General features: G+C 31.3%; 3 protein-coding genes across 6 annotated transcripts; all 3 read right to left on the minus strand.

Annotated features, from left to right (window-relative positions):
- Positions 1-1,559: 1,559 nt before the first annotated feature.
- On the minus strand, positions 1,560-14,399 carry LOC101262274 (LEAF RUST 10 DISEASE-RESISTANCE LOCUS RECEPTOR-LIKE PROTEIN KINASE-like 1.4). Of its 4 annotated transcripts, none has more exons than XM_069294535.1 (4): positions 13,432-14,399; positions 3,276-3,311; positions 2,832-3,185; positions 1,560-2,754 (listed from the first exon to the last, which is right to left on the minus strand). In XM_069294535.1, exons 1-4 carry the CDS (start codon positions 14,246-14,248, stop codon positions 1,865-1,867), a joined length of 2,097 nt encoding a protein of 698 aa, XP_069150636.1. In that variant the 5' UTR covers positions 14,249-14,399; the 3' UTR covers positions 1,560-1,864. The 4 variants fall into 4 exon arrangements, with proteins under 4 accessions (XP_069150636.1, XP_004232335.1, XP_010316317.1 ...); XM_004232287.5 differs by lacking the exon at positions 13,432-14,399 and adding an exon at positions 10,187-12,124; XM_010318015.4 differs by lacking the exon at positions 13,432-14,399 and adding an exon at positions 7,088-11,069.
- Positions 14,400-16,865: 2,466 nt separating this feature from the next.
- LOC101261981 (putative glutamine amidotransferase GAT1_2.1) lies at positions 16,866-18,862 on the minus strand. The gene is made up of 4 exons (XM_004232286.5): positions 18,565-18,862; positions 17,754-18,484; positions 17,357-17,563; positions 16,866-17,250 (listed from the first exon to the last, which is right to left on the minus strand). Exons 1-4 carry the CDS (start codon positions 18,653-18,655, stop codon positions 16,996-16,998), a joined length of 1,284 nt encoding a protein of 427 aa, XP_004232334.1. The 5' UTR covers positions 18,656-18,862; the 3' UTR covers positions 16,866-16,995.
- A 6,032-nt stretch (positions 18,863-24,894) lies between these two features.
- 7k-LTP (lipid-transfer protein 7k-LTP) lies at positions 24,895-25,395 on the minus strand. Its single transcript, NM_001319954.1, is given in 1 exon segment — positions 24,895-25,395. A coding segment is annotated over 1 exon segment (291 nt). The 5' UTR covers positions 25,337-25,395; the 3' UTR covers positions 24,895-25,045.
- Between the last annotated feature and the right edge of the window lie 1,976 nt (positions 25,396-27,371).

The following is a 27,371-nucleotide window of genomic DNA, read 5'->3' on the forward strand; positions in this document are numbered from 1 at the left end:
CGGCGTTAACGCTATTGTCACCAGTGTCCCAACTTACATTATCACAGTTGTCGTTTCCCCACTAATTTCTTATCATTTCTCATGTTTGTTGTGTTTAATTTAAGTAATTTGTTTTGCCTTTGAAATGTATCAAAAAATAAAATTAAAAAAATCGCCGACTTTACCATATTTCTCAATTTGAGTACGTTTAAATATCTTTTTGTTATTAGTTCAGTTTATGGATAAAAGTATCTCAAATAACCCCATCAGCAACCAAACTAAGAAAGTAAAGTGTAGGTTTTTTCTTTTCTCTCAGTCGAATAAATTAGAGAAGAGAAGTATTAAAATATCTTGGAATTTGAGATAAATTGTTTATTTTATTTTTAAATTATTAATGGTTTTAAAATTATTTTTTTACTTGACTAATTAAATTTAGATATACTTACGATTTGTTACATGACATAGCCAGTGGTCTCAAAATATAATCTTGTAAGAAGTATGAAATTATTCATGAAAAATCAAGAAAAGTGTTGAAAATACACTCTTAAATTCATGCCAAGTTTAAGGGTATTTTAAATTAGAGCAATGTGATATTTGCATTAATTGTAGGAAAAAGGACAAATATATTTTTCGTCATACTTTTGAGATATTGGTGTCTCTGTCATTTACTAAATAGGGACACATGTCACAATCTTATCCGTTAATGAAAAAATTGTGAAACACATTTATTCGTTAGAACAAAATGTATATATGCTTTACTTTTTAGACGACAAGAAAATCATCGCTCCATAAATATGAAAGTAGGTGGAAACCGGAAAGCAAGTCAAGGCAGACGGCAATAGACATTCTGGGGTTAAAATTGCTTCCATTTTCTTTTGTTTGTTATTTTTCCTTGACCTGGAAAAAGTTGAAACATTCAATTCTATGATCAGCAAGTAACAAGCCAACAGGTATTGAGCTCACCTACTTTGCAGCAAATTCCCACAATTATAACTGATGAATGACATTCTAGGTTATACAGCTTCCAAATCGAAATTTAAAAGTTCATCAATTTTCTAAAAGTTCTCCTCTGAAATGACATAAAATAATTAAGCATACTATTTCGGCCGGCTAGGAGGCCAGGAAGTCCTAGAATTTAGAAACAATTTCTTTCAGCAATAAATGCAAAGGTATGGTTGTATACGATAGATCAATCAATGTGGTCCTACAGGTGTACTCTCAAATTGAAATTTATGAGTTTTTATAACGATCTCATGTTAATATACAGTGGTTACTGAATTATCAAATAAAAATTTATTTATATTTAGTGATTTTTTTTAGGAAAAACTAATGAATTCACCTGAACTTCACAATTATAATAGATCAATCAATAGGTATGGTGTTCCCATGAATTGGAGTTTTGTTCCTTTTTTCTCTTTACAATTTAATATCAGAGTATGTTCCTTTATATGATTAGTCAAAACCTAGCACTCCAAGCTATGAATAGGCTCAGAATGAGTTCTGCTGCTGTGCATTTGTTTTTGTTACATATGATTTTCATGTCCTCAGCATAAATGAACTTTAAGGTAGAAGAAGGTCCATAAAGAAACAAAACCTGGTATACAAAAGAGCAGAGATGCATATGTATACTAGAATGTTGGCAGCCCTATTCACTATTTTTATACATTGCCTTATGCGAAAAGCAGTTTTAGATAATCTCCCACAGAAAATATTGACGATAGCAACATAACTATATGTAAGCAAAAATAAGAAATAAATTATCTATGGAAGACGCGAGATACTGATCACAAGTGCCATAATAGTAGTTGCTTCCTCACCTTGCATCGAATTCAACCGACCTGAAAAACATATTTCATCCACTAGAATGTGGTGTGGAGCTGTCAACTCATTTGTCAGCGGCAACTGAATCCGGAGAAGAAAGGGAGTCCTTTAGGAGCCCAGCATCATCTACCACAATATCCAGTACCTCAGCATTGTGTGCTTTCGACTCTCCATTCTGGATGCCTCTCAATGTCTCCAGCACTTCTTGCATTGAAGGTCTCAGATCTCTCTCTTGTTGCAGACATCGGAAAGCTAACTCTGCGACTAATGTAGTCATCCTCCTCACGGAGCTGTTTGTTGAGAATCCAAGAGTTGGATCAACTAATTCATGAATTGAATGACCTTGGATCTTGTTGACAGCCATATTAGACAAATTAATATCATGGCGGTGCCTGTTGGTATCCACAGCTTCTAATGATGAGATCAGCTCTACCAACACCACCCCAAAACTATAGACATCACTCTTTTCAGTGAGCTGGTAACATTGGTAGTATTCAGGATCAACGTAGCCTGGTGTACCCTGTGGAGCAGTAGAGACATGTGTGACATTATTTGGGAACAGTCTTGATAGCCCAAAATCAGCAACTTTCACATGGAAATCGTTGTCTAACAGAATGTTGTTGGTTTTGACGTCACGGTGTATTATAATTGAGGAGTGGAGATAAGCCAGGGCTTCAGCAGTCTCAATGGCTATGTTCATTCGGACAGGCCAAGAGAGTAAGCCAGATTTGGCCCGTTTACCATGTAGATGATCTGCCACTGTCCCATTTGGTATATACTCATAAACTAGGAGTAAATCTCGGCTTCGTTTAGATGTACACCCATACAACGTCACTAGGTTCTTGTGGCGTAGCTGAGTTAAAATCTCTACTTCATTCATGAACTGCTCCACACGCTTGAAATTGTTCTCATACAAGCGCTTGACTGCAACCACGCGACCATCATGGAGCTTGCCTGATAACAAATTACTTGGAATTGTTAGGAAGCTCTCTCACCAAATAATAATAATGCAAGAAAGAGAACACACATACCGTAGTACACGACACCAAAACCACCATCCCCAAGCTCTTTAGATGGATCAAAATTATTCGTCGCTTCTTCAAGTTCAGCAAAACTGAAGACATGAGCCCCAAAGTAGGAGCTTCCCCTCCCGTAATCAGCTTCAGATTTGGAAGATGGATAAGAGGGAATGCTTCTGGTGAAAGTGGTAGAAGAAGGAGTAGAAGAGGAACTCAGGCCGTTGCTTGAACTCAAAATTGGAAGATCCTTGCTTTCGGTTTGGACAGGTGAAGCCTGTGATGCAATCCGCTTTCTCTTTTGTCTGCAGAAGAAGACTAGCCACCCAACACCAATGCCGGCAAGTACAGCACCTCCTACGCCAAGGCCTGCAATCGAAAGAAGAAAGTTTACAATCTTCTCAAGGCATTGACTGTCAATTGAGTTGTACTAGTATAAAGTTAGAACGAAGACAATACCTACTGCAAGTGGCGTATGATTTTTCTTTCCAGTATCTGCAAAACAGTCATAATGTCGTCAATTAAGTGGTAACTACAATTGATGATCAGGTAAACATAAGGTAAATCCGTCTGGAATTAGGAGAAACTAACAGAACTCATGTGGCGAGATCACATTGATGTATTCGCTAACAAGTACAAACTAAAAGAAAGAAGCATACTGTAACAAGAATTCCTAGGGATACCTGAAGAGAACATAGCATGGAAATCTAAAAACTAACATGAAGATTCTAGTAAATCACATTAAGTTACACTTCATTTCAAGTTCACTTTTGTGTTAGCAAGTCGCACAGTGCTTTTTGGGTATCCCCTGAATCAAAGACCTATATTATTAGTGGTATAAGATAAAAACTAGCATAACTTGTATAAACGCAAAAGCATAAAATTATAGTTGGAAATAACCTCTCTATTTTCACAAGGTAAGCCGAAGACGGTGCACACACCACCCTTCCCAGACCCACTTGTAGGATTACACGTGATACACTACTTATATATCAATCAAGCACAATGCAATCATGTCGGAGTTGAACAAACAATGTCTCAGACCATGAACTCGGGATTCATCAACTAGGACAATCAACACCTATATGTACCGATTCTCGATCTGGGTTACTGTTAAGCTAAATCAATCAGAGGATAAATTTCTCAGTTTCAGTACCTTGTGAGGAACTTTCATGAGAATCTTCTGGAAGAAATGCACAAGGCATTTCAGCACAAATACAAATTAACTGAGACAACCCCACATTAAATCCGCAATTCCCACCCAGACTCTTGCACTCAGAACAGCGCCTATCATAAGGGGTATCATATTTCACACTGAACCCCTGCATCAATGCCTCCCCAAGAGCAATCTCATTGCTATATAGCATTTTACCCACTGTTGTAAACATCGGAACAGTGACCATAGTTGTACAAGTTATGACATTCAGAAAAGGGTCACTTGGAATTGGACCTAGTAAGTAAAATGCGCCGGTGGAATTCAAACCATCTACACTACAGTTGAACAAATTCTGAGGCGTGATAACCAATGCAGATACATCGCAGCCGTAGCTCAACGAAAGTTCATCGTCTTCGTTACGGTCGACACTGAAAACGGTAGAATTAAAAGTGGTGTTGATGAATTGCGAAGGGCAGGAATTTTTCCAGAGGTCGATTCTCGATACAGTCATGGTCGCTGATGACTGATTAATAGAAAGAACACGGTAGGTAAGTGATTGGTGAGTGAACTCGGTGTGTTTATCGTCAACACATCGGAGTTTGAAATCCGGGAGGCCACAGTAGTCAGGGCGATCGACGCCGGTAAATGGGTAGGTGATGTTACGGATAGAACCACAAGAGTAAGTGAGATGACAATTGGGGTATAAGACGTTGTCATCAGAGAAGGAGAAGGTTGTCGTGAGAATAAAGGTGGCGAACAAGAGAGTAATTGTGATGGTGGCGCCGCCGCGGCCATTGGTGGTGGTGGAAGGGTAGGAGAGAGTCATTTGGAATACGAAAAGAGAATCATCTCTGGAATTATTTGTAGTCTGCAGATTCACATCTGTCATTATTAAAGGAAGTTTGGAAGATGGTGACAATCTGAGATTACATTTGAGACAAAAAAAGGATTTGACTGAAAGTTGAATATCATTACTATTCATGTTGAATAAGAAAAGAAAGAAGTTGAAAGACGTCTAAATTTTAAATGAAACGTAAATATATATTTTAATTTTAACTTGGTCTAATATAATATTAATATCGTTAAATAAAATAAGTTGACATATATATTTACATAGTAATTATAAATTGAAGATTAAGTTTATTATATTATACTTTGAGTATATTAAATAATAAAATTATAATAGAGAAATAATTATAATTAATGATAATAATAAATTTTGTACTAATTTTAAAATTATCAATTAATTTTATAAAGTTGATAAATACGATTAAATATTTTAAAATTGTATAACAGACAACGTTCAAAAATAAAACAGTAGACAACAATTTATAAAAATTCAAAATTGAAGCAAATAAATATGAAGTTAAAGTTAAACGAATATTTATTTATTTATGCAAAAAATATTTAATGTTAAGGATCTATATAATTTATAAACCTAGACCAAAAGAGTAATTACTCCTTATGTTTCGTTTTATTTAGTGTTTCTATTTTTATTTGTGCATTTTAATAAATTAAAGTTTTTTTTTAATTACATTTTGTTCATATTACCATCTTTAATATTAAATAACTACACAAACTAATAATAATTAAAGTTAAAGTTTCAATGTATTATTAATAAAAAAAATATTCTTAACAAAAACTATCTTAATATTTATGTCTTACTCTATTTTTTCTTTTTTAATTATTTTTAGTTATTTGTTTATTTTGACAAATAAAAAAAATAATTTCTTTTTACCTATTATATCATCAATTAATTACTTTGAAAATGGTGGAAAATTTTAAGTTTTTAATTCGTAGAATTTTTTTGAAATATTAAATTTTTTAATTCATTCACTTCACAATTAATAAGGATAAAATAATAAATTTTTTATAACAATAATTACTTTTTTTAATAGGTTTGTCAATAAAAAATAGATAAGTAATTAGAAATAGAAGGAATATGAATTAAAGTAAGATGAAATTGGGGGAGTAGCACTTAACTTGGTGTGGCCAAACCTCAATAAAATTGAATCCTAAAAAATTTAGTGTGAATTCCACTAGAAACAAGAAAACAAAAATACCAACTATAATTTTTTTATACATGTTTAATGCATTGATCAATGAATAGAATTATCTGAAATCAAATTTTGTTTTTTGTAAAAGAGGAAGGTAGACGTGTGTGTATATATATATATATAATAAATATCACAGTAAAAAAGTCGTTTTATTCAAGCGCCAACCAAGTTTGAATTAACACAGAACTAACTAAAAGTACTAGAACTACAAATAAAGAACTGTATCCTTGTTTACTTTGTCAATAAAAATGTTCAATGAAATATGTGTATTTAGAGAATTATTGTACTTTTCATATTATTTGTATAATATTTTTTTTTAATCCGAGGCTTATTCTACTCGGATTAAGAAAAGTAGTTTCTTTGTGTTTGACAATGCCAAATGTTGACGCCGACGACAAGTAAACAGTACAACAATGGCACAAACGCAGACACAGTACTAAGTCTAAAATTAGGTTCCAGTTTTTTATTTGTGGTAGCAATAACATGTCTTATTTTTCAAGATTTCAAATTTTAATTTATAAGGATGTTCTGGTAAGAATATTATTTGCATATACTATAAGCGATTATTTATATTTACGGTGACATAAAAATAAAAATAAAATAAAAAGGAGCCATACGAACACGCTCAAGAATTGGAACTGGTAGATAGAGGGCTAGAGGCTGTAGTATATTGAGTTTCCTATGGAATTTGGACAAAATTATAACACGTACAAAATTTTATGGAGAGTTTAATACTAGATAAGCAATGCAAAACAAGTACTTCCGTTGGTCCATACTATACTGTGTTTTCTAGTTAGTCCAAAAATAAATATTTTTTCAAGATGATGGAGAAGGTATTAATTGGGGTTTTTTTCCCTTCAAAGTTATTCTGATTTTTTCATACAAGCAAGAAAATTCATATTAAATTGATACTTTACTGATTGTGAAAGAGTCTTTACTAAGTTAGCGTTTGTAATTCAAATCTCTTGAGAAAGGACTGGTATGTATGGATGGGACATGTAATTATCTGGAAACGGAGGAACGAAGTAAATTATGAGTAATAATAGAGAAAAGATTACCGCCGGCTTGGTTTGGTCCGTCGTTGCAGTCGTTTGGATGAGTACCATTTTCACAATGGCAAGCAAAGTCTCCAGAATCTGGATTGGATCCACATCTTCCACCTGACCTATCGCATTGGTTGCACTTTGAATCAATAGTTGCCGTCCAGTTTACTGAAAACCCGCCAGCAATGGCTCTTTTCAGAACTTCCACGGAAGCTGTAGGACTGGCTAATGCCACAGCATTCGTTTGATTGACCCTAACTATTATTTCTTCCTGGCATGTTACCAGACTAAGGTCGAAGGGAACGTTGATCAGCGTATATATACCAAATATATTGCTATTGCAATTGAATCTATTTGGAGACGAAGCTGGTAATTGCGAACCAGGGCGGAGGGTGCAGCCGAAATAAAGAGTAATATTCAGGTCACTCGAAAGATAGCTGAAAGTGTTTAAATCAAAGGAGGCATTCTCAGGATTATCCAAACAAATATTACTCAGTAAATCATCGCGAGCCAGGGTTACAATTCTATTAGGGGTGTTGATACCTATCACTTCGTATCCTGTTGATTCAATAGTAATTTTGGGGATGTTATTTTCGCACTTGATCTCAAAACTTGGATGACCACAATACTCTGGTTTTCTCCCTCCCCAAAAAGGGTAAACTATATCCATGCTGCCGCAGCGAAACGGCTCACCACAACTCCTGTATTGTTCGTCATCTTGACAGAAAGACCCCGGTATATAGATCAAGATAAATATTGTGGAAGTGAAGAGCAAAAAATAAGGATGCATTTCTGTTTGATTAAGGGAATTAGCACCACCTAAGAAAGAGAGGCGCTAACTGGTAATCGTGGTAAAAGACCTTTATTCAGGAGCTAAGCTGAAAGGAGATGAGGATTTAAGGGACAGAGAAAGGAGGTTTGGAAGAACAACAAATTTAATTAGGAAGATGAGATATAAAATTAAACGATAAAGATGGGGTGCTTTATTTGTCATGTTTTGGTCAACATATAGCTACCAGTACAACGATCTTTTGACGAAATAGATAACCAAATTTCACATATGTTTACAAGAAAAGGGAGATATAGAAGCTTCTATTGGAATTTAGGGGTGCTAGACTTGGTCTAATACAACAAACACCGTGTCCTAAAAAATATTATATTACTTTAATAATATATAAAACTACTAGTATGACTCACGAAATTTAATTATATTTACAACTATGATTAGAGTCGTCTATTTATATTTGGTGAGTAAGGAACTAGTAAGTCCCGTGAAAGAAACCATCTAGCTAAGACTAGAGTGGTCATAAAATTAAGACATGTATTATGTGCAAAAAAACAGATGAAATACCCCAAGTCATGTGCTAAATAGTTTATTGTAACGTGTCAAAACTTGCGTTACATGATAAGATATCCCATGATTGCTCCACACTGTAAATACGAGAAATTCATTTTAAAGCTTATAAGTTGGTTAAAGTAGTTTCCAGTCACTTTTTGGAGCTAGCACCTATTTGTTTGGTAACACCAAAAGTTCTTGTAAGTCATTTTGGTCACCTTTAAGTTAAGATTTTACGACTCAACACTTTCAGCTATTTTTACTGGAAAAAGTGTTTATCAACAGCTTTTAACCAAATACAACTACGTGCTCTTCCGTCCACGTACATAATTGCTTATTTATACGATCAACTTCAACTTCTAGAAGTAGTTTTCACCTCTTAAGACTTATTAACTACTTTTTAATCAGACAATCCAACACGAGCTTTATGTCTAAATTAGAGTCCGTGTGCTCGTCAATTTGACAGACAAATATTCAAAATGATAGTGGCTAACCGTAAACTAAATGTTACAATGAGAATTTCAGGGGGAAATGCGATAACAGTAACGATGGACAAACATCTTTCAAAACCAGAAAAGTTTGTGTGAAGAGTCCCACATCATTCCTTTAAGGGATGAGTGGTTTCTTCAATATGGCTCGGACAATTCTCACTTTTTGAGCTAACGTTTGAGGTTGATTTAGGCCTAAAATCCATTTCTTTGAGAGGAGGTGTGAAAAGTCATACATCAGCCCTTCAAGGGATAGGTGATATCTCTTTTATACGTATTGGGTTGAGTTAGGTTTAATATCCATTTCTTTAACGTCTAAGTGAACCATTATATTCTTTTCACCGGACAGATTATGAGGAGAAAAAAAGACAGTACTAACTTGTAAGATGCTATAACAGATTTATCTCCTAGACATGCTCTGCCATTTAGGAGAATGTTAAGAATTTATATGCCCAAATACTACATATACTCTAAGAGCCTTTGCTGCCATATAACCTAGAGACATATGTTAAAGTTGTGCGGTTTAGGCTCAAAGGAGACAATATTAATACTGAATTGAGCCTACAACAACTCTCATGCTAAAAATTAGAAGAGAAATTGGAGAACATTTGACTGTGATGTACTAATTCGTACTAATTCAACCATGACTCAAACTAGTAGTAGTTGGATTTCTTAATTTGTTTTACTGAGTCTTCATACTGGAGATATATATCAACTACATCACCATGTGAAGTTAGCTAACTTTTTTTCCACTCAATAGTTATACATGGATGATGTAGTTGATATCTATCATATCATAAAGTATATCATTTTTACAATAGTTATATCCAGCCTTGAGTGGAAAATATGTTCAATGTAGAGAAAATAAAAAGAATATCTCAATGATAGACTTTATGATTAATGGTTGGTTGGTGGAGGTATACCTAATACCAACTAAAATGACAGCTACGTAAAACTAGACCTAACACAGTAGCGGAAGTGATACATTATTTCAGAGATGAACGTAACAGAAGATTGGATTACTAAACTAATCCAGGAGATTACAATCAAGTTGAGACCTTGATAAGCGTTTAACTTTACACGATCATTATTATAATATAATCTATGCATCTACATGGGATAAACACTGGCCCTTTTCGTTACCCTCGAGTTAGCTTAAGATTATTGAAGTAGTTAATTAGTCCAATTCGACTCAAGAAAAAGTAAACCCCATGGAGTGAGTGAATCAAATCCATTGACTAAGAAGGCAAATTGAGCCGGAAATAGTTTTAGGAAAACAAGAACATTTACCTGGGGATGGAGATGGTATAGATATTGGTAATGGTGGTGCGTATCCATAAGTAGGGAGCCCAAAAGTAGCAACTGGACAAGAAGAAGATGCATAAGGAGGACCAGGACAAAAGCAAGTTGTTTGCTTCGAATATTCATCATATCCACATCTTCCCTTGTCTTGGATACATTTACTGCAGGTTTTACTTTCAAGTTTCCATCTTATATCAAACCCCTCTTGTAGTACTTGTGCCAGACCTGATGTATCCAATGACCCTACATTACCAGCACTCATTTGAGGCACTGGAACTGTGACACTAGCATCGCACTTCCCCGGGCCTACAGCACCAGGTAGTACGAAAACATTGTGATATTTGCTATTTCTACAAGTGAAAGTACCATCCATTTCTGCAAAGTGGGATGCAACAGGGCAATCGTATAGAAAGGTCAAGTTTGTATAGCCAGAGGCATAATCGAAGAGGGAGTAATCCAGAGTGGTGTTAACCAAATCAACAGGACAAGTGGATTTCATGATATCCTCCCTCAGAATTCTTATCGTTTGGGTTGTTGGAAGTACGTTTAAAACTCGATACTTGATGTTTTCGATTTCCATTGTAGTACTACCATCCTTATTGCAATTGAGCTCAAAACCAGGATAGCCGCAGAAGAAAGGATCATTGACACTCATAAAAGGATAACTTAATCCCTTAATATTGCCACATGTATATGTTTTCCCACAAGTCTGGTAAAATTCATCAGGGTCACTCGAACCTCGAGGTACATGAATTAGTACAAGTGATGAAAACAGAGTGAACAGAGAGAAGAAGTAAAAGCTTTGAGAATTCATTTGGAAAAAATTGGGAAATGAATGTGGCTAAACGAAGAGGCAATGGATTGTTAAACAAGTGTAAGGTGAGCAGAAAAGTAGGTGGAAATAAAGCATGAAGAAGATGATATACATAGGAAATTGGGTGATAAAAATGACTTCACTTAATGATACTACACTTTTTCTTTATTAGGGATGTCATGGAAAAAATAATTCACATTGACTGAATCTAAACTGTGGAGGAAATCAAAGGTGCTCTCTTAAGGAAAATGAAAACTTACCTAGAGAGTTGATTTTTCAGTGGTGGAAAAGAAAAAACAGAAAAGAATATCTAAGATTTGGTGCATCTTTTTGTTGTTTAGTATTTTTTTTAATTTCTTTATTTGGGATTAGGCAGTGGTGTATTATATAGAGAAGTCAAGAAATTACTTGTACATTAGAAAGCGATTGGAGGTTTGTTAAGCGTTTCTATCTAATTAGGACAACTATGTCATGGACTATCCAACAACCACATATACTATAATTTGCTTATGAACAACCAGGTTTGGTGGCTTTTTACCATTTCTAAGTCCATACATGACTCGTATGTAGAATCATTTGGTGAGTTTTGTGAGTCCAAACATAAATATTAGGCTAATTCTTGGAATAACTTACTTAGAATAAAGATGCACCAAATGGAAGGTGGAGAAGGAGATTTTAGAAGTAGCGGCAGAAGGAATCAACTTACAGGATCTCGTGCATTAAGTAAAGTACTTCTACAAAGTGCAAGTAGAGTCCTCATTCTAAAGTAGGAAAGCTTTCTATCTAAAACAAAAAGGGGTATAATGATATAGAATAACAATTTCGAAATAAAATATAATAGAGTGCTATTTTTTCTCATATTTGATTGAATTTTATATTTCAATATAAACTATTCTCAACTCCTATAAAAACAACAAAATTACAGGTTTGACCTCTCCAAGGATCTTCCACCAAAGACTTCTATTAAATCCAAGGTTACAATTGGAAATAAAACATGTTTAACCTTCTCCAAAGATGATTTTAGTTTCGAATTCATGTGTCTAAAACTTCAAATATACATGTTTGAAGTTCGGCATTGTCTAGCAAAATTTCAGGCGCTATTCACATTAAAAAAAAAATGAAGCTAACTTACACAATCAATTTACTTGACTTCAAACGTAAAATTTTTTAAACTCTAAACCTGTATGCTTGACGTTATTTATAAGGTGGCTAAACTTCCATGATGACCAAAACCAATTATTTGTGCACTATAACCGGACGAGAAGGAACTGGGCTTCTAATTTTTACCAAGCAATGCTAGTTCAACAAAGCCAAGCCCATAAAAGCCCAGCGTTAGGATGGAATTAGAGAAAAGTTAATTTTGGGCCGGAGTTGCATCTTCTAATAGATGGGTCATTTGCACTTTTTGCTTATTTTGTTTAGATCTTTAAGCAAATTTATATTATTTAATTACTTATTATAACTATAACTTTTTATAATTATCACTCGCGACTAAAGTATACATTAATTTTTTTTATTTTGTCTTTCAAATAAGTGCTTATTAGCACTTTTTAACTTTACTCAAACACTTCAAAACTGCTTAAAGCTATTTTGGCTTAAAAACACCTAAAATAAATTAATCTAAATGAATACTAGTCAAAAACCAAAAGTAGGTCTCCCCTACTTTTTTCTTTTTCTTTTTTTTTTTGGATAGAAATGACTTCTTATTTTTTTTTTACTTAAAAGTTATTCAAATCAATCCAAAGGAACTCCAATATTGTGTTTGGATTGATTTAAAAGTTGGTCAAATCTACTTTTAATTAAGTTTTTAACTTCTGAAGTATTTGATAAATATAAAAAATAACTTAAAAAGATTAAAAAAAAAATGACTTAAAATAAGTTTTAAAAAAATGACTTGAAATAAGTAAGAAAGTGTTTGAAAAGATCAAAAATGACATTATATAAATTTAAAATAATTTTAATTTTTTAACTTAAAAATCTTTTAACTTTTTATCTTTAAACTTTTTTAAAAAAAAATTATAAGTCAAACACTAATTAAAAGATGACGTGTCCAACATTAAAAAGTGTGTGCATGTATGTTTCTTTCCATTCGAAGGGAGAAATCCTTATCGGCACCGCTCTTCCTTCCGTGACGATTACCATCCGCTTCTCTCCCAACGCTCACCCATAATTCAAATCATAAATGAAACTAAAGATTTTAGAATAGAATACTCTCTTATTGGTGATGATTGGCTTCTACTGTCAAAACATACAAATTTAATACACTACTATTGATGAAAACAGTTTTATATATAACTTGTTGAACGAATGCAACTAATTCACTTATAGTTCTCTTAATTAGATTAACTAACAATATACTAATTCAAAATTAATGGTCGGAAAATGCACAGATCTTAAGAAGGAAATCGGAAAAACGTACCAGGCGGTGTAGCCAGGGATGAAAGCGGTTTACTATTATCAGTTCCAGAGTAAGGAAGTCCATTGGTACAGGCATTATTGGACGACGACGAAGAAGAAGAAGATTGATCATCAGGGCAGAAACACCTAAATTCATTAGCACCAGCATCAAATCCACAACGTCCCCCAAACTTTTCACATTCCTTACAATGACTAGTATCCACTTTCCATTTCACATCAAATCCCTGTTCCAGCAACTGCTTCAAATCCCCCAAATCTCGAATTATTCCTCCAGACGGCAACTCCTTTCGACCTGGTACAACTATACTAGCATGACATGTCCCAGCTCCCTCATCACCTCCAATTGTAAAACTATTCTTATGATTCACTCCATTAATCGGACAATTGAACGATCCGATCCAGGGCGAGCACGCGTAATTGAACGTGACATTCACTAAGCTCGAAGCGTACTCGAATGTATTGGAATTATCTATAGTAGAGTTAAATTGACAAATTCCATCTATACCTAGATCTTTTCTAGTAACTGTAATAATTTGAGCATCCAAATTAATATCCAGAACAAGGTAATTTACGTTCGATATCTGTATTACAGTGTTTCCCTGACCGTCGCATTGAAGCTCGAATCCAGGATAACCGCACTCCTTCGGTCGATCCTTTCCCCAGAAAGGATAAGTAATTTCAGTTATATTTGCGCAGTTGAAGGACTTGCCGCAGCTAGAAAACAACTTGTTTTCGTCGGAAAATAGAGGAGGAAGATGGATTATGATGAAGAAGAGTAGTGTGCAAGCTAGGGTTTGAAAAGAGAAAAAGCCTTCCATTTTGAATGCACAGAGCAAAAAAGATGTTGTGAGTAGTTAAATAGTAGCAGTATGTAATGTTAGGCCGAATTTATTAAGTCAGAATCTGAAAAGATAAAAATGGTAAGTAAGATATTGATGATGACATAAACAAGAATTAGGGGACTACATTAACTTCTTAAATAAAAATAATTCAGATTATGTATTTTAACATATTGTGTTGTGTTACGACAGAGAAAATAAAACACACAAAGAAAAAAGCTTTACTTCTGAATTGACATTTTCATTCACGTGATTTGATCCTCCAAAAAGAAAATGAAATTTTTACATTGTGCAACATATTTACTTTATTTTTCGTGGAATCCTTACGTAAATATATTATATTAAAAATATTTATTATTTATAGCAATAATATCTTTTCTCGCTTGATAACTTTACATATATTTATATTATAATTTTAATATATATTACAAAAAATAATTTATTATTATTCACATATAACAGGTTTTATTGATGATATATTACATATATATTGCATTCATAATTCACTTTTTAATATCTATTGTAGATTTAATATAGTATTGTTATAAATGGTAATAAATAAAGAACAACTTCCACATATAACAAACACAAAAATCATATTTGTATGTTATTACTATACTTAGCATAATTGCGCTTCATACCAAACATAAATATGTATATTTCGCTATACATATACAAAAAAAAAATAAATGTATATAAATTGTTTCCGTTTCGATAAACATATAAAAAAAATCAATTGTATAATCTGTTTGTATAAAACGAGAAGAGAGAAATTAAAGGCAAAAGAAAAATGGGCAGGAAAATATTTGTATTGTAAAATGACAAGTATATAGGACGAAAAAATATGTATATTTTGGATGTGTATATATACAATTTTCTCTCGCTTTATACAAACAGCAACACAATTTATACAATTTCTTTTTTGTTTGTAGCGAGAGAGGCATGGTAACGAGCGAGATCTGAGAGAGTGGCGAGCAAGATCTAGCAGCGTTTGTATCAAAAGCGAGAGTCGAATGAGAGAACGAGAGTAGAGGACGAGATTCACCAGGAGAGGCGAAATAACAACAATTTGCTATAATATACAATTGAATCAAACTATGATTATAACATTTAATTTGAAATTATATACAATTTTCTCATAAATAAAAAATATTGCTAAAATCAGTAATTATTTATTAAAAGATACATATCCAAATATTTTTTCCATATTTTAATTTAATAACATAAGCGGCATAACTATTGTTCGTTCATAAATAGCATAATTTATATACTCATACCAATTTTTAGCATATATTTAAATTTTTAATTAATATGTTAGTAATATGAAAAGTAAAAGAGGTACCATTTAGATCTGAGTTCATATATATATATATATATATAAATGCTTGTTTGGATAACTATATATTGTATATACGCTCATATATACTATTATTGATATTATTCATTTATTCAGTATGTATTAAAAAAATGAATTATCCCCATTATGGTATGAACCTAAGTACATTAATATATATGCATACAAACTAATGTCAGTGGAACATTAATTTATGGTATGAACTTAATTAAATTAATGTATATTCGACATATAGTAAGAAAAATTGAAATTTTAAATTTTTAAACATTAAAAAAAAAAATCACCACAAATTATTCTAGGCATAAAAATTTGGATATCATCATTAATTGCATCATTTATTTGGCTAATAAAATAGCGGGGTGGGGCTGTGTTTCTTTTTTTAAGCTGCACCCTATTTTTTCTTCCTCGATGACTCAAAATCCACCCACCCAACGGCTGAAGGTTAGCAATATCGTCATGTCTGCTATAATTGTTATTATAACTTGTACTAAAAATTGTTGGATTTTAAAAAGGTGTGAATGAAAATGAATTGTTGCGATTTTTATAAAGAGTTGTCTTTTATGAAAAGTTGTGATTTTTATGAAAGGTGACGATCTTTTTGAAAGACTGTGACTTAAAGGTTTGTGACCTTTCTGGTAAGACACAATAAAAACCTTTTAGCACTACCTTTTGTTTTCTATAAATTGAGGGATTTTCTCTCATTTTAATATAGAATTCATGGACTTGTTCCTCAACTACTAAATCTAGTATTCTAAATATACTTTACTGCCGTTGAGTGGTTAAGCTGACGCTGGAGGTTTTGATATCTATACTCTGGTGATTGAGATCATTTTATCCTGGAGGTCATATTCCAAATCAAAACTCGGATACTAGAGGGGAATAATTCCCTTAAGGAGACACTGTGAGTTCAGTGGACTTGATCTTTTTCTTATTAAAATTTTTTCAGATTCTGATATGTGTTTTACAAATTTTAGATTTGTGAATTAATTTCAATTCTTTTATTCTTTTTTTCTTCACTGGTCATTAAACTTGGCAACTTCGTGTTTCTGCAAAGTTTTTTGGAATCAGTAAGATTCTTTAGACACATATTAACATCAATTGTTCTTTAAGAAAAATATTTCTTAATTTCGCTACTAGTTTTAATTTTCAAGTTGTGAAAATATTTTTAAACTTTGTTGTCTTACAAAAATATTCAAAATTTTGTTTTAAGTATGTTTGAAATATAATATGAACAACAAAATCTGCGATGAATATTTTAGCATTGCTTAGTTCCGCAATCACGTGACTTTACAAAGAAAGCTAAGGAATTACATATATAACCTTGAGAAGAAGAAAAAAATTAAATTAAAGCAATAAAACTCGTGCAGAAATATCAAAATTCCTCATCAAGAGTCATGAGATCCTGTAATTTTCTCTCTAAAACTTCAGAACATATCTGTCCCATCATATTGTAAAATGTTTTTAGATCAGATAGCTGTTCCACCGACATTTTCCCCATTACTTTCCTTCCCAACCTTTCTTTCTCTTCATTCATCTTTAATCTCTGCAAATAAGATGATGCATTCCTTACTGTTGCTCCCATTTGCTTTAATCTTGTCTCTTGTTGCAAACTCAATGCTGTATTTGACTGCAAACATAGCATATATAATAACCATCGTTAATTCAATCGATAGAGTCAGTAAGTTCTAAATGAATATGGTATTATAGCACGCAAGTGTGAATTATTCATGTACCTCGAGGAATTCTGCTCCTACATCTAAGTCTGAAGTTTTAGATGACTGAAATGTACAGCCTTTTTCGTATAAATCTCTAGCAAGGGAAAAACTTCTAACTATAATTTTCCTCTTCTTCTCCATTTCTTGATTAAGCTTCAATGGCTTTTCGATTGTGGTTGTGCTTAACAGTTTTTTCTGATATGCAACTACAGCCTTCACAAACTCCTGCCAAAATTAGTACATTCAACTGTTAGAACAAAGTTAATACGAAAACGGTCAAATGAACTATTCAAAATTATCCTCTGTTACATTATTTTTCCCAGGAATATCTGGGTAATACTGATAGTCCAATATATGAAAATTTATCGTAGTAAAAGATCAAAAATTCAGTAGGAATTGAAGTTTATAGAGGTACCTGATAAGCAAATGTACATCCAGGATAATCAAATTCATCACTATCTTCTTGTCTCATTCGTTCCGGATGAAATTGAAGTCCCATAATAAACTTACCCTCAACAGGATTATAAGCATCTGGATCATAGAATCCTTCAATTAAACCATCAGGGGCAAATGCCATAGGAACAAATCTCTGAGCCAATTTTTTAACTCCTTGATGATGATAACTATTGACTGAAATCTCCATTTTTTCGTCTTCCAACGAGTCCTTGAACCAATGGTGCAATGGCGTTTCCTCGACAACTTGTATAACATGTCTATGACCATCATAGTTATCGTAATCCATATGAACTACCCTCTGATTCTCAGGAAGGTTTTTCGATATTTCTTTTCCAATGTCTTGTATAAGAGTTCCCCCACATGCAACATTCAGTACCTGTGAACCCCTGCATATTCCCAAATAGGGAATGTTCCTTTCTAGACAGAGCTTAGCCAATCTGAGTTCAATTGTGTCTTTTTCCTTGTCAATTGCAGTGTCGCTAGCGTGCAATCTCCTAATTTCTTCCAATTCTTCTACGGAGAGATCGGATAGTTCATCGTTGTACAGAGAAGGATCGATATCCTCTCCTTCACAGAGAAGAACACCATGAATTGGTTCAAAACTGTCTAATAACAAATGTACCCCGGAAACTCTGGGTACAATCACCGGAACAGCTCCATAGCTTACTATAAGATCGAGATGATATTCTCCTGAAAATTAATCAAAATCTGAAATTCAGAATTTTACAATCTTTTTGATAATCATGTGAAAGAAAAAAAAAATAACGTACCAACAAAATCAACAAATTTGTTCTTACGAACGGTACGTCTAGAGACAATGAGCACGCGGGGGAGAACAACCGAGAGTTCCTCGACAGCCATGGCAGCACGATAAATTTTGCTTTAATTTTTTCTTTTGGCAACTACTTATGAGTAGTAGCTAAAATGCAAATACTAAAAGAGATGAGAATTAAAATTTAGATAGAGAGTGCTATTTAAGAGGCGAAGAATGAGACACACAAAGTTGAATTAGTGAATGGTTTAGAGAAAAAAAGAGAGGAAATTGCGGGGTTTTATAGGGCGATCGCCGCGTAATTGGTAAGATTACTATAATAAATTTGTTTAGTGTGACTAGGAAAGAGAGGATGAAAATAGGGTTAATCCAAATTAAAACAAGTTTATGGAGTTAATGATTTTCCTTTTTTTTTTAATCATAATATTAGATCCCACGTGGACAAATACACATCTAATGGAGGCTCTTCTAAGGCGGGTCAAAGCTGAGGAATTGCTGACCTGGATCTGCCTATATTCGGATAAAACCTTTCTCCCCAATAGGAAAAAATGGATCTAACAAATAAAGTGCAATAGTTTCTCCTTTGCTACCTTTCTTGGACGACTTAAAAAATATCTTGTTCGCATTTACTAGTTCATTTTTAAAAATAGATTTTATTTTTAATTTTAATTACTTATTTTTTCTAATTATTTTCAAAATCTAAGATTATATAAGTCTATCCTCCAGAGGCTTCTAACCAAATACTCTCCCTATCAGTATCACGTATCTAGTCAAAATAGAAACAAAAGACCTATTCGTGGTCAATTAATATAAACATTATAGCCGAACACTCATATTTGTCATTATTTATCAAGAATTATGTGGAAAATTCTAATTGAACAAATATAAATGAATGAAAAAAATTTCTATGCGATTTTTATATATCTCAGAGAATAATTATTATATGAATCAAGTAACTTTAGCAAAAGTATGATATTTATAGATGTCAAATTGTTATTAACTAATTATACAATAATAAATTTACGTCCTATAAATCAAATGGATTGTAACACAATTCAAATTTTAAACATGTAAATTTAAATTATGAATTTAGGAGTTTTCCAAATTTAATTGTTCCTCCACTTTATGCCAATAATAAGGAGTCTTAATTAGTGGGCAAAATTGTAACCCACCCCACATAATTAAGTGGCTCTTCCATCTCCCTTGAGTCAATTAGATACTGTTAGCATAGGGTAGGGTCCCAATTTTTACTTTTAGCTGTCTACTGCTCCAAGTCAACAGCCCTTTTAACTACTCTGAAAATCAAATGTTATTACTGGGAAATTTCTAGTTTAATTAGTTAACTAATGTGTGAGACTCCACGAGTTTCTTGTTTTTGGGTAGCTATTTATAGACGAATCTATTGACCGCAAATTAGTTGTTTCTTCATCCCAATTCCCAACCCCCTCCCTTTTTTTACACGGTGATTAAGAAATTATTAAGGGCATAGGATAGTAATCACATACTTTTATGATAAAATTATCATTTGTCCCTTATAAGTTTATAATTATAAAAATCTCTCAAACTGATACAATAATATAACCATTGATACATTAATATGATGCGCGAGATACATTAATCGTGAAGTAAGATACATTATATTTTATATATAATACACTAATCTGATGTACATTTTACACCTGATACGCTAATCTGATATGTGAAAATGAGGGATTTTGAAAATTTATAAAACTTATAGGGGATAATGATGATAGAGAACTTAAAGGTGAGATTTCTGTCATTTATCCATTTGATTAACTTTACTTTTTATGTTTTACATTAGTTGATTACTTTTTATTTTGCACGATACTTAAGAAATCATAATTTTAATAATTCACCTCTAAAAAGAATTTCTTGAAAATTTTACAAGCAAATATGAGTATTCTAAAAAATAATTAATTACGTGGCTAATATAGGAAAAATGTAATTAATATTGATTTGATTTAGTGAAGTGATCAATTAATATTTAGTTTAATGAATAACTAACTTGAGACGGAGCGAGTATTATTTTGCTCTTTGTTCGCATTAATTAGCCTCTTGAAAAAAGATATTTTGGATATTTCAAAGGTCATATTAAAGGATAAACTGAGAAAAAAAGAAAGTAATTCTATCCTAATTTTAGTAAGTAATTAAGTAATATGTGATAAATATTTTGTTGTTCATCTAACATGAAAAGAAGAGAGTAATGTATTGTCAACAACTTTCGTTCAATCATTTAGTATCGTTTATTCATTGACCGGATTAATTTTAAATTCATACATGTTGTACATGTTAAAGCATCCACTCATTTCTTGATGAAAGAAAGTCTTTTTTATCATCAATAAAATCGAAAGAAAGAAAAAAAATTAAATATATTCATTTAGATTGAATATGGATGAAAGAATTCACTATATAGCTTTTTATTGGTGCATCATAAACTCTGACCGCTACGTTAGACAGCCTTAAACATTTTCCAAAACAAGATGTGAAGATTCTTTCCATTAATTTTATGAAATTAAATATGAGGCTTATTAATTGTCCTAATATGTATTAACCCCCAACCGTTACAAGAAAACACCAACTCAGAGTGGATAAGATCCTATTCATCATGAGATGCTGGACTTTACTAATTAATCCGTAAGATAATGTTTAGTGTAATCTCCGCAATAATTATAAAATCTTATTTAAAAAATGTGTATTATATAATGCAACTACCGGCTTAATGGCCTCGTAACAGCAATTATAGCTACGTTTAAAGGTGGTAGCTTTAGTGAAATTAAAGTTGCAGCAAGTAATGATTGTTTTCTCTCATTTTCTTTTCAAAGTAAAAATATTACTTTGGTTAAAAAATAATTGATCGTAATGTTTTTGACCTTTGAGAAAAGTAAAGACGTCAGAGGATTAACGTTTTAATGGAATTTTGTATCCAGCAAAAGACATTTCTGATTTCACGTGTTAATAAAATTAACAGTCTCGTGTTTCATTCTAAAATTATTTATATTACTTCGATATTAGATTCTATGTAATTATTCTTTTTTTTATATATATTTTTAACGGGTGTTCGAAATTCACATTAGAGCTTTAACTAAATTTAAATCGCGATATGAAGGGAACATTTAGGAGTGTCGCTCTCACAACATAATTTTCTTCATATTCAAAATTTGAACTCGAAACCTCTGATTGAGGGTGAGCGTTCCACTAATACACCACAACCCAAGTTGATCTCAATAATTATCTACTTCATTTTTTTAAGCTTTAATTTTTCATATTTTAATAAAATGGGAAAACGTGTTTTGTTTATATATGATTTTGAATAGACATGACTGATGGATTAAGTAAATTATATTATAGCATGTGCATTGCATGAATGACATAGATACCTTATATGATCATGAAGTGGTTAAATTCAACATGTGTATTCCAAATAACATAGATACCTTATTTGATCATGAATTGATTAAATTCAAATTGTTTGATAAACAACCTCCTTCTTGTCATAAATTCATTAACAGTTCGATTAATTATATTAATCTTACCAAACAAAAGGTTCGGTTAATTCACTTAAAATGAAATTATAATATCAAAAATAAATTAAAGCTACAATTAACAATACAAATAAAATTATGAATACAAAATCTTTTATGTACAATATTATATAATCGAAGGATTTTTTGAGTGAATATGTACTTATCTATCACATCTTAGGTCTGAGTTTTGCAAAATTCGGCAAATCGGTTATTTTTCTGATAGTGAATAATTTTGTTATATAATTTTTTTAAATTATAATTTTTAAAGACATTAATAAAAAATACTAATTACTTCTAAATTTTTTTTAATAGTAACTAAATTATTATCATTATTTAATTATCGTTGAATTAAAGATTATTTTTTATTTAGTAATATATCAAATGTGACTCCTACTAATTAATTAATGAATGAACTATCCTCTACTAATATGTTATAGACTGAAACGTGATAATCTAAAAAAAGGACCCTCATGTTAGCAACGTGGATTAAGATACCTTTGTGTCATTTTCTTGCAAATATATATATATATTTTAATTCGATAGCTAATATAAAAATTATTAAGCTTCATTAATAAAATAATAGTTCAGATAATCAATCAACTGAGCTGTCAAGATTTTTTAAATATCTTTTATGTCATTTTCTTGCAAATATCTTTTCTTTTGAGGTATGTTTGTATTTACATATTTAATATGCCACATGAGAATTAAAATATGATATAAATATATACTATATATTTCGGCACAATATATGGATTCCTTCCTGCTGGAATTTTTATTAAAAAAAAAAAGAGAATTCGATCTGTAGTTAGTGAAATCAGAATATAATCGTGATTTGTGAGGTTATCAATTTGACTTTATTTTAATGGAAATGTTCTCCAACATTTTGGTAAGCAGATCGATCAGTGTGTTTATGCAATTATCTTTGGAAAAATAAAAAAGTACTTATTATATAAATGAAATGTGGGGTGCAACTCTTGCTGATCTGGTTTTAACATTTGAATAAGTATACTTAATTGATTTGGTTTTCTTTTAGAGAAATTTAATAATTTGTTATGAGTAACTTATAAAGGTACCACTAATTAGGAATTAATTATTAAACCCTAATTTATAATATTATGAATTTTATTAGATTCTCTGATCGCTTCTTTTTCTATTCCGCTCACCTCGAGTCACTCAGTCTCTTGCTCGCTTGTTTCTGGAATGATGTGTGGCTGTCAAAATATATCGATATGCTATTGAGGTTTAAACGCAGAACTTCTTTATTCATCAAATGAACAATAGTCATTTTCACTGCGTCAAAGATATATATCCTTCAAATGCATAATTATATATATAATGTAACTTTCTGATGAATTTGGACACTCAAGATGGCTATAGCTTCACCTTATCTAGATATATCTAATTTGAATTTGATATGAAATTATTAATTAATAAAATAATATTAAATTATAAGAAAAAATTAATAAATCAAATCTTCGTCCAAAAAGAAAGTGAATAATTGTTATATGTCGGTTGAGAAAGGATTTGAAACAGAAAAGGCCGATTATAGAAAAGACGTTTTTGTTTTATCAAATTATTTTCCTAGCAATTCATTTTCTTTCTATGCAAATTATAATTAAATAATTTGATTTATATATTATTAGATTTAATCGCAATTATTTGTATTTAGTTTATGAGTTCTTTTTTATCAGATTATTATCATATTAATCTCTCGCAAAAATTTTAATAAAATCTCTCTCACTTAGTCATCAACTATTCCAATAATGACCATTATTTTCATAATAATAATAATAATAAAATATAATGCATCAACGGACATTAAATAAGAAATAAAATAAAGTAATATAATCATGTTTCATTTTTTTCCTCTTATTCACGTGAATTTGTCGTTCAATTTTAATTAATATTTCATTAGACTTTGAATCAAGTAATTCCCTCTCTTAATATATGTTCAAAATGATAAGTAAAAAATAAAATAATATTTTTAAAATATAGTTAATAAGCAAAGTATACACAGAAAATAACATTATTCAACTTTTTACATTTTATTCATCTTGTCGTATTCACTGGGCCAACAAGCTTTAATCATTGGTAATTATTTCATCAAAACCTCCTCCATCGATCAGAAGGGCCTTTAAATCATTGTTCCTCTTTACTCATCAAAGCATAATAGTTAAAAATTATGTGTGCCAAAATCAGTCACTAAAAAACAATCTTTACTTTCCGATTGAAATTTACTACATTAAAAAATGTTTAGGAGCTAATCTCACACATATTTCGATTAAATTAGTGAAGAAAACTATTCAATGATTATTTCAAGTATTTAAATGAAAATATATTTTTTAGGGAAAATGCACAAGTATTCCCTTAATCTATGTTCGAAATCTCAGAGACACACTTATACTATACTAAGGTTCTATTACCTCCTGGGCTTATTTTATAAGTAATTTTCTATCCCTTTTCGGCCTATGTGGTACTAGGTTGAAAAAAAAAGTCAACCAGCATTGGGATCACAAGATAGTGTCACATAGGCCAAAAAAGGGTAGAAAATTATTAATAAAATAGGTTCAGGGATACTAGGACGTTAGTATAGTATAAGCGTGTCTCTGAAATTTCGGACATAGATTTAGGGGTACTTATGCATTATCCCTATTTTTTATAGTACAAGTTTCTCATTGATTCTCGATAGAAAAAAACTAGATGGACTTATAGTGCAACCATTAAGAAAAGTAGTGCTAGCTTACAAGTCACAAAATTCATTATACTCTACGAAAGACGAAAAGAAATAAAATCAAAAGCCACAAGATTCATTCATCATAACACACTTGAACACAGATTACAACCATTTTTTATTTAAAGTCTTACATATATATATTTTTTTCCATAATACATAAGACCCATATGTATACAACAAGTAAAATGTTGTAAACCTAATTAACAACTAGGAATGCTTACACCACATTGTCCAGCAACTTTCCTAGCATTTGGAGAATTAACATATTGCCTCAAATTAGGATCCTTCATAAATCCACAAATGCAAGGCTGCTGGTTCTTAAGCCTAGCACAACAATCCTGTGATGGTGCGGTCCCACCCTGGATCGCACCCAAACACGGGCTCAGCTGCGAGGCGCTGCATGTCGCCGCCTCGTTAGCCCCAAATTGATCACAAACAAGGATCATCACCAACATTACTGCCACAAAAGAACAAACCTTAGTCATTTTCATTATACAATTTAAATTATAAGAGAAATTTTTTAAGTAATGTAATGGAAGTGATGGATGAAGTAGTGAAAGTGTATGTCTCAATTTATAGTGTGGTAAAGGAAGATTCAAGAGAATGGTGACGAAAGAATTTGTAGTAAATTTGAAGATGATTTGTGGTCTGGCGATTACAGCTAGCAGGTGGTTGGTGACAGATATGTAGTAAACATATGACTACAAATATTGCCGATAGTTTTGTTTTTTTACTTTTTATATATTTGATTCATACGTTATGTTGTCACAAGTTAAGTTTTTGAAAGATGGAGGTTTGTTCACACGTAGAAGTGAGGATTGACACATAAGTCATTTTTCAATATAAAAAAGTCCAAGTATCTTAATATAGTTATAATATACTACAAATCTTGCCGATAGTTTTGTTTTTTTACTTTTAATATATTTGATTCATACGTTATGTTGCCACAAGTTAAGTTTTTGAAGGATGGAGATTTGTTCATACATAGAAGCGAGGATTGATACATAAATCATATTTAAAATAAAAAATTTCAAAGTATCTTAACATAGTTATAATATAAGGAATTAAATGAGGAGATTGATAGTAACGTTATACTTTGTATTGTAGGGATCAATAGATGAAGTAGATGCTCATATGTGGTGTATTGCGTGATAAAATTAGCCATCAAAACTATGAAGTTAAATTTTTATAAAGTGGTTGTTAGATCAACAATATTATATAAAAGAAATTGTTGATCAGTCGAAAATCCAACATAATTCTCGTTGAGGGTATATCTTACCCTTTATATTATACTTATATATAAATAGTTTACATGTCAAACATTTTCGTGTTATTAAATAAACTTTTATACAACATCATCCAATATATTAGATAACAAACAAAACGACTAACATATACTTAACTTGGATTAATCTTAAATAATATAAATGTTAGCAATAATATTACTATGTGAAATTAAAAAGTTATGTTTTTAATGATTGACATATATAAAAGAAAAATGTTAAACAATATACAAATCTCTTATTAAAAATTTGCTTTAAGTCATTCTTGATTATCATACTTAGTTGAAAAAAGTCGGATGAATTAACTTAAAGGAAAAAAAAGGAATAATTGTTAATTTCCCATTTTCAAATACATGATAATAAATTAAATTATAAACTATACAAACCAGAGACAAATAACAAACTATAAACACAAACTTAAAAGAAAAGCAATTGATTAATTGGAAATTAAAATAACACTACCCAAGGATTGATTGCATTTATTAACATTATTTGTTGTAATTTTGAAAATGATAAATGATAAGTAATATTGATACTCTCCAAATTCCTATCCCATAAGAAGTTTTATTTGCTTAAGTTTTCCATGTGAATGCGTTTGTCACATCGATGGTTGGTTCTTACAGATTAATATTTTGAGTATAATATTTGTAAATATCTTTTTCATAAATATCAATTTTAGTTGAGAAATTTTTTGCTGATAATATTTTGTATTTTTTGTTACTTTAAACATCTTGAATCTTTAATTTTTTTCTTAAAAAAAAAAATCCTAATTTTTCTCGGTTATGTGTTAAGAGTTTTTTATTTTTAAATTGATGTGTAATTTATTCTTACTTATATATAAAGTTTCATTGCACTTGAATCTTCTATATTATTATAGTTTTAATGGCTTCTATATTATGAGTTTTAACGGGCTTATGGCTTATTGTACTCTCATCATCCAGATAATACAAAGTAAATATGCCTTTTCAAATGTATACCTCTAAATAATTCGGAAATGGAGCAATTTCCAAAATCATCACCACAATCTTAATTTTTTAAGTTAATAACTTTGTCAAGATTTTGATTCACCCACTTCAAAAGTAGGTTGTTGGGTGATTGAACTTACAAATTCACTGGTCTTATTAAATAGGTAAACAATCGCCTGGTGCCAACAAAATAGAGTAATATTCTTATTTTATTGAATTAACCAATCGACGTTCTGACAAATATTTATTTTGAAATTAAGAAATTTCAAAAAACATTT

Source organism: Solanum lycopersicum, chromosome 2, assembly GCF_036512215.1.
Source record: "Solanum lycopersicum chromosome 2, SLM_r2.1".
Lineage (NCBI taxonomy): Eukaryota > Viridiplantae > Streptophyta > Magnoliopsida > Solanales > Solanaceae > Solanum > Solanum lycopersicum.